This window comes from Chaetura pelagica, unplaced genomic scaffold (assembly GCF_000747805.2).
Source record: "Chaetura pelagica isolate M959 unplaced genomic scaffold, ChaPel_1.0 scaffold294, whole genome shotgun sequence".
Classification (NCBI taxonomy): domain Eukaryota; kingdom Metazoa; phylum Chordata; class Aves; order Apodiformes; family Apodidae; genus Chaetura; species Chaetura pelagica.
In genome coordinates, this window is record NW_009953068.1 from 908,280 (window position 1) to 921,900 (window position 13,621).

General features: G+C 47.0%; 1 protein-coding gene across 1 annotated transcript in view; it reads left to right on the top strand.

Annotated features, from left to right (window-relative positions):
• Positions 1-323: 323 nt before the first annotated feature.
• The window catches only part of KIAA1671 (KIAA1671 ortholog), a 35,942-nt gene continuing 22,644 nt past the window's right edge, over positions 324-13,621 (top strand). Inside the window, exon 1 of the mRNA XM_009996824.1 lies at positions 324-374. Coding sequence (XP_009995126.1) covers positions 324-374 — 51 coding nt within the window. The remainder of the gene's footprint in view (positions 375-13,621) is intronic.

The window sequence follows — 13,621 nt, forward strand, 5'->3', positions numbered from 1 at the left end:
TCCCTGCGAAACCCAAAGTCCTGTTATTAATTCTAGACGAGCACGTTGGGGATTACTGAGCTGGGAGAAGTCGGAGCAGTTCGGTGCTCAACAACAAGTGGTTAAGTCACATGGTGCTGGTAGCTCAGCTCCTGCTTATAAGTAGCCACAGCATCTGTTAAAGGCACAGAGCTGGTGGTGACGTGGGCTGGATCATCAGACACCCTCCATTATTGGTGGGGCTTTTAATTGCTCTGCTCTGCTTTTAACTCCTGCTGGAGGCGGGAGCGCGAGGAGGCTGCCTGTGCCCGGGATGGTTTGGCCTTAACTTTGGGCTTTGAAAGATGGAATATTATTACTGTCCACGTTTGCTAAAGTTCCTGCAATATTTGTGGGTAAGTGTTAATGTCATCCTGCTTGCCAAGCTGGATGTTTTTAACTGTTTTCAGAAATCCAGAGAATGTTGTTAAGCAGTGAGGGCTTCCTGCTGCAGTTTCTTTCTGATCTTTCTGAGTAGGAGCGTTAAACCTGGGATTCATTTTGGCTCTTTTACCTTTAATACTTGCTTAAACTGAGGAGACTGCAGACTACTTGAAAACCCTCTTAGTAACTGGAATGTCTTCCTTGTTCACATCTGACTGTAGGAGTTGTAGTTTTGCATCCTGCATATTAAATATTTTTCTCCATTTGCTGGAAAGCTTCCCCGGGCTCTGGAGGCTGCTGCTCCGGGACGCTCCTTCCCCTGCTGCTCACTGGGGCTGCTGCCTGCTGGTTGAGTAAAATGGCCAGTACTCCTGGCTTTAGAAGTGTGTATTTTTACACTTATTTTTAATTTGCCTGGGTTAATTCACTTGTCTCGGGGAGCACTTCCTTATCAAACAGTCCTTGGGGCCCCCTTCGGTGAAAAGCTGTTTTAACCCTCTGAAGGGTCACTTTTGCACAGTGACTGCTATTGGACTGACCCCTACACCTTCATAAAAGATGAATTTGATTCATGAAGCCTTTTTAGATAGATACTATATAATTTTGAATTCATGTTTCAATTTCTTCTGTACTAATCAAATACCAATCTTGTTTGATTGTGGTGTTGTCTGCATTAATCTAGCACCTTTTTTAGCTGGAAATTCAGCAGGGGATCAGCACTGACACCTCGAACCTTTTCATGTTAGCTGTTTGCCAGCCCGTTTTGAAACCATCACAAAGAAGTTGCTTCCCTCATTTCAAGTTTAATTTTCCAGTCCTGGACTTGTAAGTGCTTTGATCAGCAGTGAGGTGGGATTGCTACTCTACATTTTTTGCAGCTGGGAGAGAAATTAGTATTTTCTTAAAAATCTTTTCCTGTTGGAGATTGTAGTATTGTAGAACACAGAAGTCTGGATGTTTTTTTATCTGACTAGCTTCATTTCTAAGAGGCAAGCTTTCTCTAAATTGCATGCTAAAAAATCAGCATGCTATGTCAGGCTTCAGAATGATGAGGGGGTGGATGTTCTTTGAGGCTGGTTAGTGTGAGAAGTCTGAGAGAGATCTCAGGATGCTTTTGCTTTCACATCTATCTGGTGATTTTCTATAAGGCCAGGGGAAAGAACCAGCCAAACTTTGTGATCAGTCCAGAAGATCTCTGGGATGAAACTTGACCCTGTGCAGCTTTAGTTTGTCACAGAGCAGGGATGTTGCACTGTGTGCATATGCTCTATATACACTCTCCTGCTGTGTATCAAGAAAATACTAGAAGGACAATTGTGATATTCAGGATATTAAATATATATTTAAAAAGAAATTTTAAGGGAAAAGCATAGGTGTGCCTTTTGTCACTTTCTGTCTTCACGCTGCACCTGAAGGCTACTAATGAGATACTCTGTTCTCTCTGTTTATAATCAGGAGTAACCAGAGATGTCGGGGTTAGTTGTCAAGCTTTGTGTTATTTGATCTGTCTTGGAGAGCTAAGATACTTAATTCATTAGGTAAATGTATCTGAAGAAGCTGTAACTCTTAATTAAAAATATTATAATGAAAATCCATTTTTGAAGCTGCTGGTTTGAGTTTTTGATAGGTTGCATCTCTTCTGCTGAATTTTACCCCTGCATGATGGTGAACTTGTTGGACACCAGTGGACCTGCTGAGTGCCAGCTCTCTGCTGAGTTTTTGCTTATTCCTCTCCTGATCTTTGGGCAGGGTCTGTATTGCTGGGATGTGCAGGAAGGCTAGCAAAAGAAATCCTCTTAGTATTTTTTGAGCAGAGTGTAGTTTGTGGTCTGGCCTGGTATGGGTAAGTGATGACTGACCCAGAGGTCTGTGTTCTGTAGTCAGGGGTGCTGAGTGAGAGCTCTGGGTTTCTGAAGAACAATCTCTGTGTCTGGCCAAGTGCTTTGTTCAGTGGGTTGTATGAGGTGCAGGCAGAGTTCTGTCCAGTAATTCAACCCTGAGCTCCCTTTTCAGTTTCAATTGTAATCATGAGAAGAGCAGGTTTATCAAACCAGGATCGTTTTCACTCCTGATGAGCTGTGCTGCAGGACTGAGCACTGCAGCTCCTCCGAGCTGGGCTTCTTCAGTGTGATGCAGAGCACTGGAACAGGGACTGCCGAGAAGCTGCTTCCTAGGGAAGGCTGAGCATCAGCCTTTGTGCTGACAGAAGGTGGACCAATGAGAGCTGCTGAGAACTGTTGTTGCATCTGTACCAACTAGGAATAACCCCCAATGGACAGACGATGAAAGCCAAGGGCACTGCTGGAGCTGTGCAGGCTGCTGCAGGAGGCTTTTAGGAGCCTTTAGGATGGCTCAAGCATCCAGAAGTTCATGGCTTGTGTGATAACAGTCTGGTTTTGGTCAAATTAGTTGATGTTTCTTGGAGAGGGGGAAGAGCAGGACTCCTGAGCACCACTCTGTTTGGTTCACTCTCAGTAAATTGTCTCTTCATACTATAAATGTGCTTGTGTTGGGAGAAATTTCTCAGCAGCTTTGTAGTTTTGTGACTCCAGCAATGGATCCATCCTTCTTTGATTGTGAACATTCAGATTACAGAAGGTGTGGGATATAACCTGTGTGGTGTACAACTGAGCTTTTGCTGATGAGCGGGGGAAAGCCTTGGTCCTGCCCTGGCCTGTCTTGTCCCATAGGCTGCTGGTGCTGCTCTCTCCTCCCTGGTGTCAGCACCGATTCCTTGTGCTGCCTTTTCCATCAACCAGGAATCCAAACTTACTGCTTTCAGCTCTGTGCTTAGTTACAGGCTGGATCTGTTCCCTGGGCCCTTTTCCTGGGATGCTCAGGGGTGCCCAGAGCCCAGCGCTGCGCACTCATGGCCCCGGCATCCTGGGTGTCTGTGGTTCCTGGAGCAGCTGTAGTTCTGTACCAACTGAAATCCCAAGGCTGAATCATAGCTCTCTGTATTCCACATCATCACTTCCTTCCCTGCTCTGCTGTCATCCTTCCTCCTTGCTGTCATCGTTTCATCATCTGTAGTTGGGTAATTACTGTAATTACGGCTCCCAGCGCTGGTCTGTCAGTGGCCAAGTGCTGTGTGTTGTATGTGAGTGTTTTCCAGGGTCCATGGGGTATTCATCCCTTTTCCAGCTGGTGAGGAGCTTTGCTGCAGCTGATACAAGACACCTTTAGGTCTGACTTGCATGAGTTGTCCTTGCAGTGCAGCTCCAGAGGCTGTTGTTGAGCTGGTCAGCACACCAGGGGTGCAGCCAAAGAAATGAGGTTTCCTCTTCCTTTGCAATGGCCCTTGCCCAATGACCAGCTCTTTGGGCTTGCTGGTGGACACAGCCACTGGTTCTGTTCCTGTCCTTGGCCATCTCAAAGTTGTGAGTAATCCTTGCTCTGCCCCAGGGCATTTTGGGGGGTGCTGCAGTTTTGATGATGGAACTAAGCTGTATTTTGAGGTGCAGGCTGCTCTGGGAGCTCACCGATCATGTCACAGGTAGGAGCAGGTAACATAAGCCAGCTGGGTGAGTGAGGACCAGGTTTCTTGCAGTGCAGGCAGAGCTGGCAAGAGATAGGAAAGCTTTTGATCTCTTCCAGAATGGGTGATGAAGGAAAAGAGGAGCCCTGGCTGGTTTTGAAAAGGCTCTGCGGTAATTGTGGGGAGAGGAGGGCTCATATGGGGATGTGAGCTCTCTTAGATGCAGCTTTCAGTAACTTAGTCAGGAGCCAGCTGTGACTTTGGCCACAGCCACCTTCAGAGTGGTCCTGGCTGGTTTGATGGTTGGTGGGAGACCAGTGTCTGATTAGCAGCAGAGAATCTCTCCTCCAGCCTGTAGCTCTGTGCTGTGCAAATGTAACACTGGGAGCGTGAAGTTTCAACACGGAGTTGAAACGAGAAGTGAGCTCCAGATCCATCACTCTGCTTGGGCAGAGTGCTTCTGGTAGGGGTGGTGGTGGTGACTCTCCTGCAGTGCTGGGTACCATTCCTGAGGAGCTGTTCCTTCTCAGTCTGGCACTTGTTTTTAGTTCAAGCAGCAAACAAGTGCTGCATCCTGAGAGCATGCAAAAGCAACGGGCACGCTTTATAGAAGATGTGACCCTGCAGCACCGTGGCCTAGAAAGACCTCCTTGTTCTTTATCAGCAGTCATTAAACAGCAATTAGGAAATCAAAATAACATTAGGGTATTGAAGTAAGATCTCAGGCTTGTTTTGACAAGATTTCAGTTACTGTTAAGAGTGGTTTTGATACCCCTCTATCAGATGACTCCAAAGGAAGTAGCAGGTCGATAATAACCGCGTCACTGCTCGTTTTGGTGGCTGATGGAAGGAAACCCTGGTGCTGTGTGTGCTGGGGGTGGCAGGAGGGGAGGTGACCTGTGGCAGTGTGTTGCTTGCCTCTGTGAGTGCTGCCAGGGATTTCCTGCTGCTCTGTTCTGGGTTTGCTGTGGATGATGGGGCAGCCAGATTTCAGGCATGGGTTTTGTCTAAAGACACACAAGTCTCTGGGGTTGTGTCCGCGGGGTGTGCTCTGCTGCTGCCACAGCTCAGCCTCCCTTTTGGATAGCTGGAGTAAAGGTTCAGCTGCAGGGAACAATCTGTTCAGAAGGGCGTTTTCCTAATTCCTGAATACTGCTGTAGAAGAGGAATTCTGACTTTTGTGTCACTGCGAAGAGCAAGCAGACAAAATAAAGCTGAGGAAGGCCATTCCCGTCGGGAACACGAGAGAGTGCTGTTCAGCTGCAGGATTCCCATGGCCTGGCCTGGCAGCTTCAGAGCTCCCAGGGAAGCAGTTTCAGAATCCAGGACAGTTTGTTATAATTAGGTGTGGGATTAAGTTTAATTTGCCATAAAATGCTCTTATGGAATAGTGCATTCTAGGTTAACTCGGTGCGATCAGGTTTGTGTTCAGTGAGCTGTAACCACTTCTTACCCAGGTAGTTCTGGTGGTCAGGGCTGTGTCACCCCGGGCTGGGAGCAGCTGGAGCTGGGGGCTGCCTGTCCCAGCCCCCTCCCCTTCCATTCAGGTCTGCAGTGCTCAGTACACTTTGGATACCAGGCTAAAGTGGATTGTTAAACCTCATTTGTACACACAAGGCAGAGGTAAATTCTCTGCCTCCCTCCTAATATTTTGATCTAAAGTTGTTTTGACTCAGTTCCTGCTTTCCCGTGCTGCTGATGCTGGGCCACAGCCAAGTTCCCACTATTGTTCCTGTTCTTTCAGCAGTTGTGAGCTGCTCATGCAGCCAGGGCCTGTTTACTGGGGGGAAAGGGCACTTTTGGGAGCAACTTGAGCATGGTGAAGGTGGTTCTTTGTAGTGGACTTTCCTCAAGGTAGGACAGGACTTGGTGCTGCAGTGTAAAGCTGCTCTTGCAAAGTAAATTCAGGTGAATCTCAGGCCTGAATGAAGCTTAGAAAAACAATGTAGTATTTGGTTTAGTGATTCATGGGTGGGGCTAATAAATACCTGCCATGTCAGGGAAGGCAGTAGAGATTATTTGCTGACCACAGAACATATTTGGCAAATTGTGATTGCAAGGGCTGGAGGTTGCAGGTGTTGGATGATGATTTACTTCTGAATTTGTTCAGTAACTCAGCAGTATTTCACAGTCCAGGGCAGGAGACCTCACTCTCAACAACCACTTGAAAGGAGGTTGGAGTGAGGTGGGTGTTGGTGTCTTCTCCCAAGTAACAAGCACTAGAACAAGAGGAAATGGCCTCAAGTTGCCCAGGGGAGGTTTAGGTTGGATATTAGAAGCAATTTCTTCACCAAAAAGGTTGTCAGGCCCTGGCACAGCCTGCCCAGAGTAGTGGTGGAGTCGCCATGCCTGGAGGGGTTTAAAAGCCATGTAGACATGGCACGGAGGGACATGGGTTGGTGGAGACTTGGCAATGCTGGGGAGATGCCCTGACTGGAAATTGGGACCTCAGGGAATATTGGGACCTTGGGGAATATCCCATCAGTGGCGAGTTGAGCTGGTGTGTTTGGTCAAAGTGTCCAAGCTTCTCTGCCAGCTCCTGGGCACACTGCTGGGAGCTGCTCTCGTGCTCAGCTCTTCACTCCACTGTGCAGCCTCCCTCTCTATGGGTGAGTTACACGTTGTGTCTCTTGTTGACATCAGGTGTCTCCCCTCTGGTAATTCAGCTCCTGGTTTTCTGTAGCATCTTCCTTAGCAGACACCCACGCTGCCCCTGGCTTGTTGCTGTGCTCAAGCCCCCTGCTTTATAGGTTTCAGCCCAGGGTGGGGGAGTGTCTGGTGCTTGGGGGGGAATGTTTGGCAACAAAAATGCTCTTCATGGTGGGTTTTTATTTGCATAAATGGAAGAAAACCCTGTAAGTATCCATCTTGTGCTTTTTTTGAACCTATTGATGTAAACAAATGTAAAGAAAATGTTTTTGATACTTTCCAGAATATTTGTGCTGTAGGAATTTCCTGTTTCTGTTTTGTTTTTCAGTTTTTCCTCTTCCATTGAGAATGGAAGGGAAGTGCTGAATGATTATGTGGATGGGCTTTCAAACAACATAGTGTATTTTTAGCTTCTTCCCTCAGCTTTAACATTGATAGCTTTGTTTTATACTGAAACAATTCAAGGTACAAAAGCTGTGTATGCTCAGGATGTTTAACTGGGCCAGTCTTAAGTTCAAGAGGAACATATTTTGGGGGGCACAAGAATTAACATTTTCCAAAAAAACCTGTTTTGGAGTTCTGGTTGTTCCAGTTATTACTGATAATTGTATTTAGACCTAAATGGTTTAAAAACTTAGATTAACAGTTATATTTCCCAGCCCTCTTTGTTTACAGATTTTTATTAACATTGGAATAATGACATACTACTTTAAAAGTGCCCAGGATTTTGTACAGAGAGAAGGGTGGCTGGCTTCCTGCTTGGATTATAAATTAAAGGGGAAACTGCTCCCAGCAAAGATGACCATGGTAGCAGGATGGTAGAATTATTTTGGCAGGTATAAAGAAGTTGGTGTAGTGTTTGGTCGTGGAAACAATGAATGTGCTTTCTTTGCCACAAGTGTGGCTCTGCCAGGAAAACAAGGAATCCAAATTTAAGGTGTTTTTTTTTTTTCTTATTGTCTGGTTTCTCTAATATTAGTTAATTTGGAGGAAAGTGCAGTTTTCAAGTGTGTTTGGAACTCAGTGAGACTCACCCTCTGCTTTCCCCTCTTCCTGCCCCTTCTGCTATCAATTTGGATTTAAATCCATAAGAAGTGTAAGTATCGGGCTGAGATGTGACTTCTCCTCAGTGAGTGGTGGGCAGGGGCAGGGGCAGGGGCTGGGCTGGCAGATGGGATGTGTTCAGTGTCTGACCTTCTTCAGCAAACATTGCACAAGGTTTCTGTGTGATAACAGGCTTGGCTCTGTGCGTGCTGACGTGTTTCCTGCCTGCCCGGGGGCAGGAGGACGTGCCAGCAAAACTTCTTATGTTCTTCTGGCCTTGTTTGGAGTGTGTGGATGTCCAGCTGAGTGTTTCCCAGGTGTTGATCAGGCTGGGTGTGCAGTGGGTCTGAGCTGCCTGGCTGCTGGTGAGACCCTGGCAGAGCTGGTTCCTCTGTGCTGGGCAGGTGGCAGAACCTGGAACTGTTTTTCTGGAGGAGTAAATTAAAATTAATCTGGAAGAATAAATTAAAAGTATTTGTCTGCAAAGCCAAGGGCACTGATTTTCAGTGTGTTGTTTCCCACAACTGAGTTGCATTACTTCTTGAAAAATTATTATTACTCTGAGGTGGTTATTACCCCTGTTTAAAATAAAGATTTTTAAAATAGCCATGGACCAGGTTGAGATACTCTCTGAAGTGCTGTAGCACCTTTCTGTAAAAGGCTCCTGTGTAAACTGCTTCTGTAAACTGCACAAGCATTGATCCTGAACCTGCTGCTCGTGCAGTCCCTTCTTGCTCACTAGTTTGTGAGGCCTCTTGGGGCTTTTAGAGTAACCTCATGTAAGAACACAGTCTGGAAATGGAATTTCAGTCTCTCTTTTTGGCTGTGTATGAGATAAACCCCTTTAACGTCAAGTTCTATGCAAGTTGTCTTAAGTTCTGACTAAGCATAAATGAAGCTGTAAATGTGAGCTTGATTTGCTTGTTTTTAGTAAGAAACAAATAGGAATAGAAAACAAATATTTAGTGTAAATATTGACATACCCAGTGTTTCAGGTTACAAAAGAGGTTTCACTGCATGTAGACACTGTACAAAGTCCTTGTGCTAAAACACTAAAACACTGCTCCATCCCTTCAGCCCTTTTTCCTGTTTTTTTTCTGTTCCTTTTCATTTTGACCTCAGGCTGCTCATGGTCACTGTGCAGCTGAAGCAGCCCGGGTGTCTGAATGACTCCTTGCTCAGACCAGGCCTTGGCTGGACCAAGGGGTTTGTTTCTCTTGCCCTTGGACATGCAGGTCCCAGCAATTCTCTGTCCCCAGGCAGCCTCTTGGAGTTTGGAGATGGTGCTGGGCTTGGGACTCTCAAGTAGGAACAGGTGCAGGAGCCTGAACAATTCCAGCCTTTAGTCCATGAACCTTCTGTTTAACTTAAGCTGTGTTAATTTTTATTTTAGCTTGAAAGAAGAAGATGGCTGTGTGCTATGAACAGAGATCCAAATGAAAGGCTCAGTGCAGTGGGACTGGTGTGTGAGCAGTTGTGACAGGGGAAGTGCCTCTGCTTCTCTAGGTCTGTCTTCTTGCCAGGGAAGTGAGATTGAACCTGGCAGACAAACTTAGATAGTGTTTACCCATTTTACCTGATGGAAACTTGTGTGGTTTTCAGACTTTCCCAAATCCAGACATTCTACAAAAGTTACCCAAGGAAACCTGCCTTTTTTGTTTGTGTAACAGCAAGTCAGTTGGGAGAGGAAGGGAGGGTGAGAACTGGCAAGTAGCTGGAGCATTTTAAAGTAACCAGTTTTGTTTGTTGTCTGTGGAAAACAAAACGTGCTGCATCTGCCCAGGCTCTCATCAAATTACCTGTTTTCCCAAGTTAAGACTCTTTCAAAGCACCTCAGCCTTGGTTTGGAGTGAAAGAAACAACCAAAAACCTTTGGTCCGGCTGTGAGGCTTTTGTCCCTGCCAGATGTGTGGCTGTGGGGTGGTTGGGGAGGAGATCACGGGGGAACAGGGCTGCTGTGGACTGGCAGGTCGTTGGGGAGCCCTCAGAACACACTTGGCATTTCAGATGGCTGAGCACTGGAGCATTTCTGTTTTGCTGTAAATGAGAGTTTGAAGGTGACATGGTAAAAACGTCAGAGCTATTGCACCTAAGAAATGGAGCCTGTGGTTAGGAATGGTGGTGAGTCCTTTGGACATGGCAATTCAGTTGGCAAAGTAGAGAATACAGAGGCAAAAATAAGGAGGATATAAAAAACCATAAGTTGTTGTGTAGTGTCTGAGGAAGCTGAGGGTAATTGAGTCTGGAGCCATGTAGCTAAGCTCACTGCATCTTAAAATAGTCCATAATGTCAAACACAACAGGTTAAATTAAGTTCTCTTACTAATGAAACAGAAAGAGAGTCGATGTGGAATGTGAGACCAGAACAGCCTTACAAGGGCAGGCTTTGCTCCTCTGGCTGCTGCAGACTGAGTGTAATTGAGATGGACAAATGAAGAGGCCCGAGATGGGACTGAAGCTGTCATGGTCTTTGCAAGGACTTGATCATAGTATTTGTTTGTGTGTGGGATGGTGACTCACAGAAGACACTTAAGAAATGCAGGAATTACTACTACTTGTTAGCTGAAGTGGAGGGAGGGGGTGGGAGGCAGGTGAGCATCAGGAGGATGAGTTTCTGACCCAGGCTCCTATGAGGAAAGGCCAGCAGGGGCTTGGTTTTCAGTTAGTTTAACCTAAAGGTGCCCATCCTTGTCTCTCCCATCTGGATCATTCCGGGATCCGGTCCAGGTGAAAGTTAATCCCCAGTACCCTTTGGACAGCTCTTCAGCTGGTTTGCCTCCCCAGTTCCATGCTGGTTCATGCTGCCTGAAGGGAGGTGGTGAAGGATGGGGGGACCCAGCAGTCACTGAAGACCCTGGGGGCTTGAGCTGCTTGTGCTCCTGGTGAGGCTGTGCTGTGGTCCCACCTGCCTCTGCCGGGGGTTCTGTGCTGGGACACGTGCAGGAGCACAGCTCTCTGTGGGACCCCCAGTCCTGCCCAGTCCTTAGAACAATGACAAGTATTTGAGAGCAGGTGGAGCCCACGGGGAGCTGAAGGAGCTTTTGGGAAACATCATGTAACAAGGGCATTTTGTTCTGAATGAGGAATAAAACCAGGGATTGTTGCTTCTTTGTGCGGGATTGTATTTGGGAGTTGGAGGTGGAATAGATGTTAATAATAAAAGTACCCAGCAATGTCTGAATAACGAGGTCCCATTTGCCACTGTGGTAATTAGTCATGCAGTACTGGTTAGCAATGTGTGCTCTCTGTGTTCTGAAGCTGCAGACCCTCAACAGGCCCAGGGTGGCTGCAGCTTGGGATAATCACTGCTGCTTTTCAAGGGCTGAACTTCATCTGGTGCTGTTCTTGTTCAGGAACAGGGACTGCTGGGCTCGAGTGGCTGGGAGACCATTATAGAACATTTGTACATTTGAGCTGTGTTCTTTGTTCTATAAAAAGATAACATGGAATCTCCAGAGAAGAAGTAAATGGAGCTTGTGTGTAACCCACATGCTGGTGTTTAATTAAAATGTACTTGTGCGCTTTTGCCAGCTGGGAAGTTTGTGTGGAGTCCTACAGAACATCATATTCTGGGGAGCTTTAGAAAAGAAATAAAGAGAGGAAGCTGGTGTGCTCCCTGGGAGCCCAGGCTTTCTTGGGCTGTTCTCTGCACACCCACGGACAGGAGATCTTTGCTCTGTAGCTCAACCAGGAGAACATGCAGTCACTCACTGCATTTCAGCTGAAGGGCTGGAAAAATCTTCAACCACTTGAATATGATGATGAAAGCACATCTGATTGTCTTCTAGAACATTTTGCCATGATGTTAATTGAAGTGTGAATCTAAGCAATCAGATGCCAAGTATACTGAAGTACCTGGCAGTATGTTCATGTGGTAGCCAGAAGATACTAAATTTAGTGTTGCAGGGAGACTCAAATCAGCAGTTTTACCATCTTCCAAGGGTGAAAATGGAAAACCAGACATAACATCTCACTCTTTTCAGGGAAGGTCTAATAAAAAAAGGGAGAGAGATTCTCTAGTGACTTTTCAGGTCCTTCAGGTCAGACCCATAAGTGAGAGGTTCTTGCAGCAAGCTGAGAAACCCACCTGCCTCCTGTGGATCTAGGGTGGAGTCTGGAGAAGAGGAGGCTCAGGGGAGACCTCATTGCTCTCTACAACTACCTGAGAGGAGGTTGGACAGTGGAACAGGCTGCTCAGGGAGTTGGTGGAATTGCCATCCTTGGAAGTATTTAAAAGAAATGTAGGTATAGTGCTTAGTGATGTGATTTAAGCACTGAACGGGTAATTAGGTTATGGTAGGGAGAGTTAGGTTATGGTTGGACTTGATGATCTTCAGGGTCCCTTCCAACCAGGATGATTCTATGATCTCCTCCCCTTTTGTGACAGGTGACATACCAGAAGGTGGTTGCATTTCAGCTCTGCTCTGCCCATCCTGTTTAGGTGAAGGGGCTGCTGACTAACTGGCATGGCAGCTACAGCCCAGAGCTCTCTGGTTGCTATTCTAGGGGGGCTACTGAAGCAGACAGAGCCTGGAACCATCTAAAATAGCCCAGTGCCTCGTGAAGAATCCCTGTCCTGCAGCAAGCACAGAGCTGCACTTGCAAATGCACAGATGTTTGAAATACAATGCTGAGATTAAACAGCATGTAAGTCTGAAATGTCAGCCTTGGATGCAGGATCTGCAGCGTCCATGAGGCCTGATCTGTAACTGTGTCAATAAATGCACAGGGTTTTTTCTGTTTCTCGTTAAGAAACACCCAGCTCTTGAGGTATCTGCTCAGAAGTATCTCTTGCCATTTCCATGCAAAACGACTCTGCAGCTCTTCAGAAGAAAAGCTGTGTGAGGAGGAAAGGGTTTTCTCTCTTGCTTGGATTCCCTTAGAACACTGAGGGCTTTATTAGACTGTGAATTTGGGAATGTTCAAAATAAACATACTGCATTCAGAAATGAAGAATAAGGTACAGAATGCTGAGTTTTGTCATCAGAGTTGTTCTAGGAGACAGGTTACAGGTTGCTGGAGTTCAACTCTTAGAAACAATGCTTGGAAGGCAAGATACCCCCTTTCCCCAGAGCTGCTTTGCATGTGGGCATGTTTGTGAGTAGCATCTCTGATACAATAGGATTTGACATGAGAACCATTTCATGAAATATTATGTAGAAATTACTCCCTTAAATCTCTTCCTGAAAGGTTCAGGGGAGGAGGGGATGATGCAAGACCATAGTACCTAGTACCACAAATGAAGCAACAGCAACACAAACCTCCTTGACTAAACAAGAAATGGAGCAGCTTTCAACATGCCTCTCTCTCCCCTCAGTTCTGAACTAGTCACGTCTTGACTTTGGACACCTATTGTGCTTATGGATTTAAAACTGTAGCTTTTATTTCTGCTCCCCACCCAGACAGGCTGTTTCCAGGAATTCCATGAGGGGTGACATTGGCCTGCTCAGTTCTACCTGCTTTTCTCCATGGGGTCCCCTGTTACCCCCACCCATTCCAGGCTTTGCAGTGGCAGTACTGACCCCAGGGTGTCCCAGGGGCCAGGAGGGAGCAGAGCTGGGCACTGCCAGCCAGAGTTCTTAGCAATGTGTGAAAATGGAAAAAACCTGCTTGGAAGGGTCAGACCTGTTCAGCTTTGTGTGGATCTTTTGGCTTAATCATTACCTCTGCAGTGGCAGCAGAGTCGCCGACTCGCAGGTACCTGGTTGGGGTTTGGAAACCCTTCCCTGGAGCAGCGGGAGGTGCTGGTGCTGCCGGGGCAGCTCCGGGTCGGGTCCCTGGCCCGGCGGGTTCCCAAGGAAGGGTTAAAATCGGGGAGCGCACGTGACGATATGCAAACTATGAATCATTCCAATGGATCCGCGGCTCCTGCCTGCTCGGGCAGCAGCAGATGCTGTTCCCTGGGTTGCCTTGATACCCCTGCCGGTACTCGGATAAAGCCCAGCCCAGCTCCTTCCCCGGGCAGAGCCCTGCGGGTGTCACCTCGCGCATTGTTCCCTCCCCGGAGCGCAGGCGAGGCAGGGACAGCGCGGAGGGGACCCCGGGTGA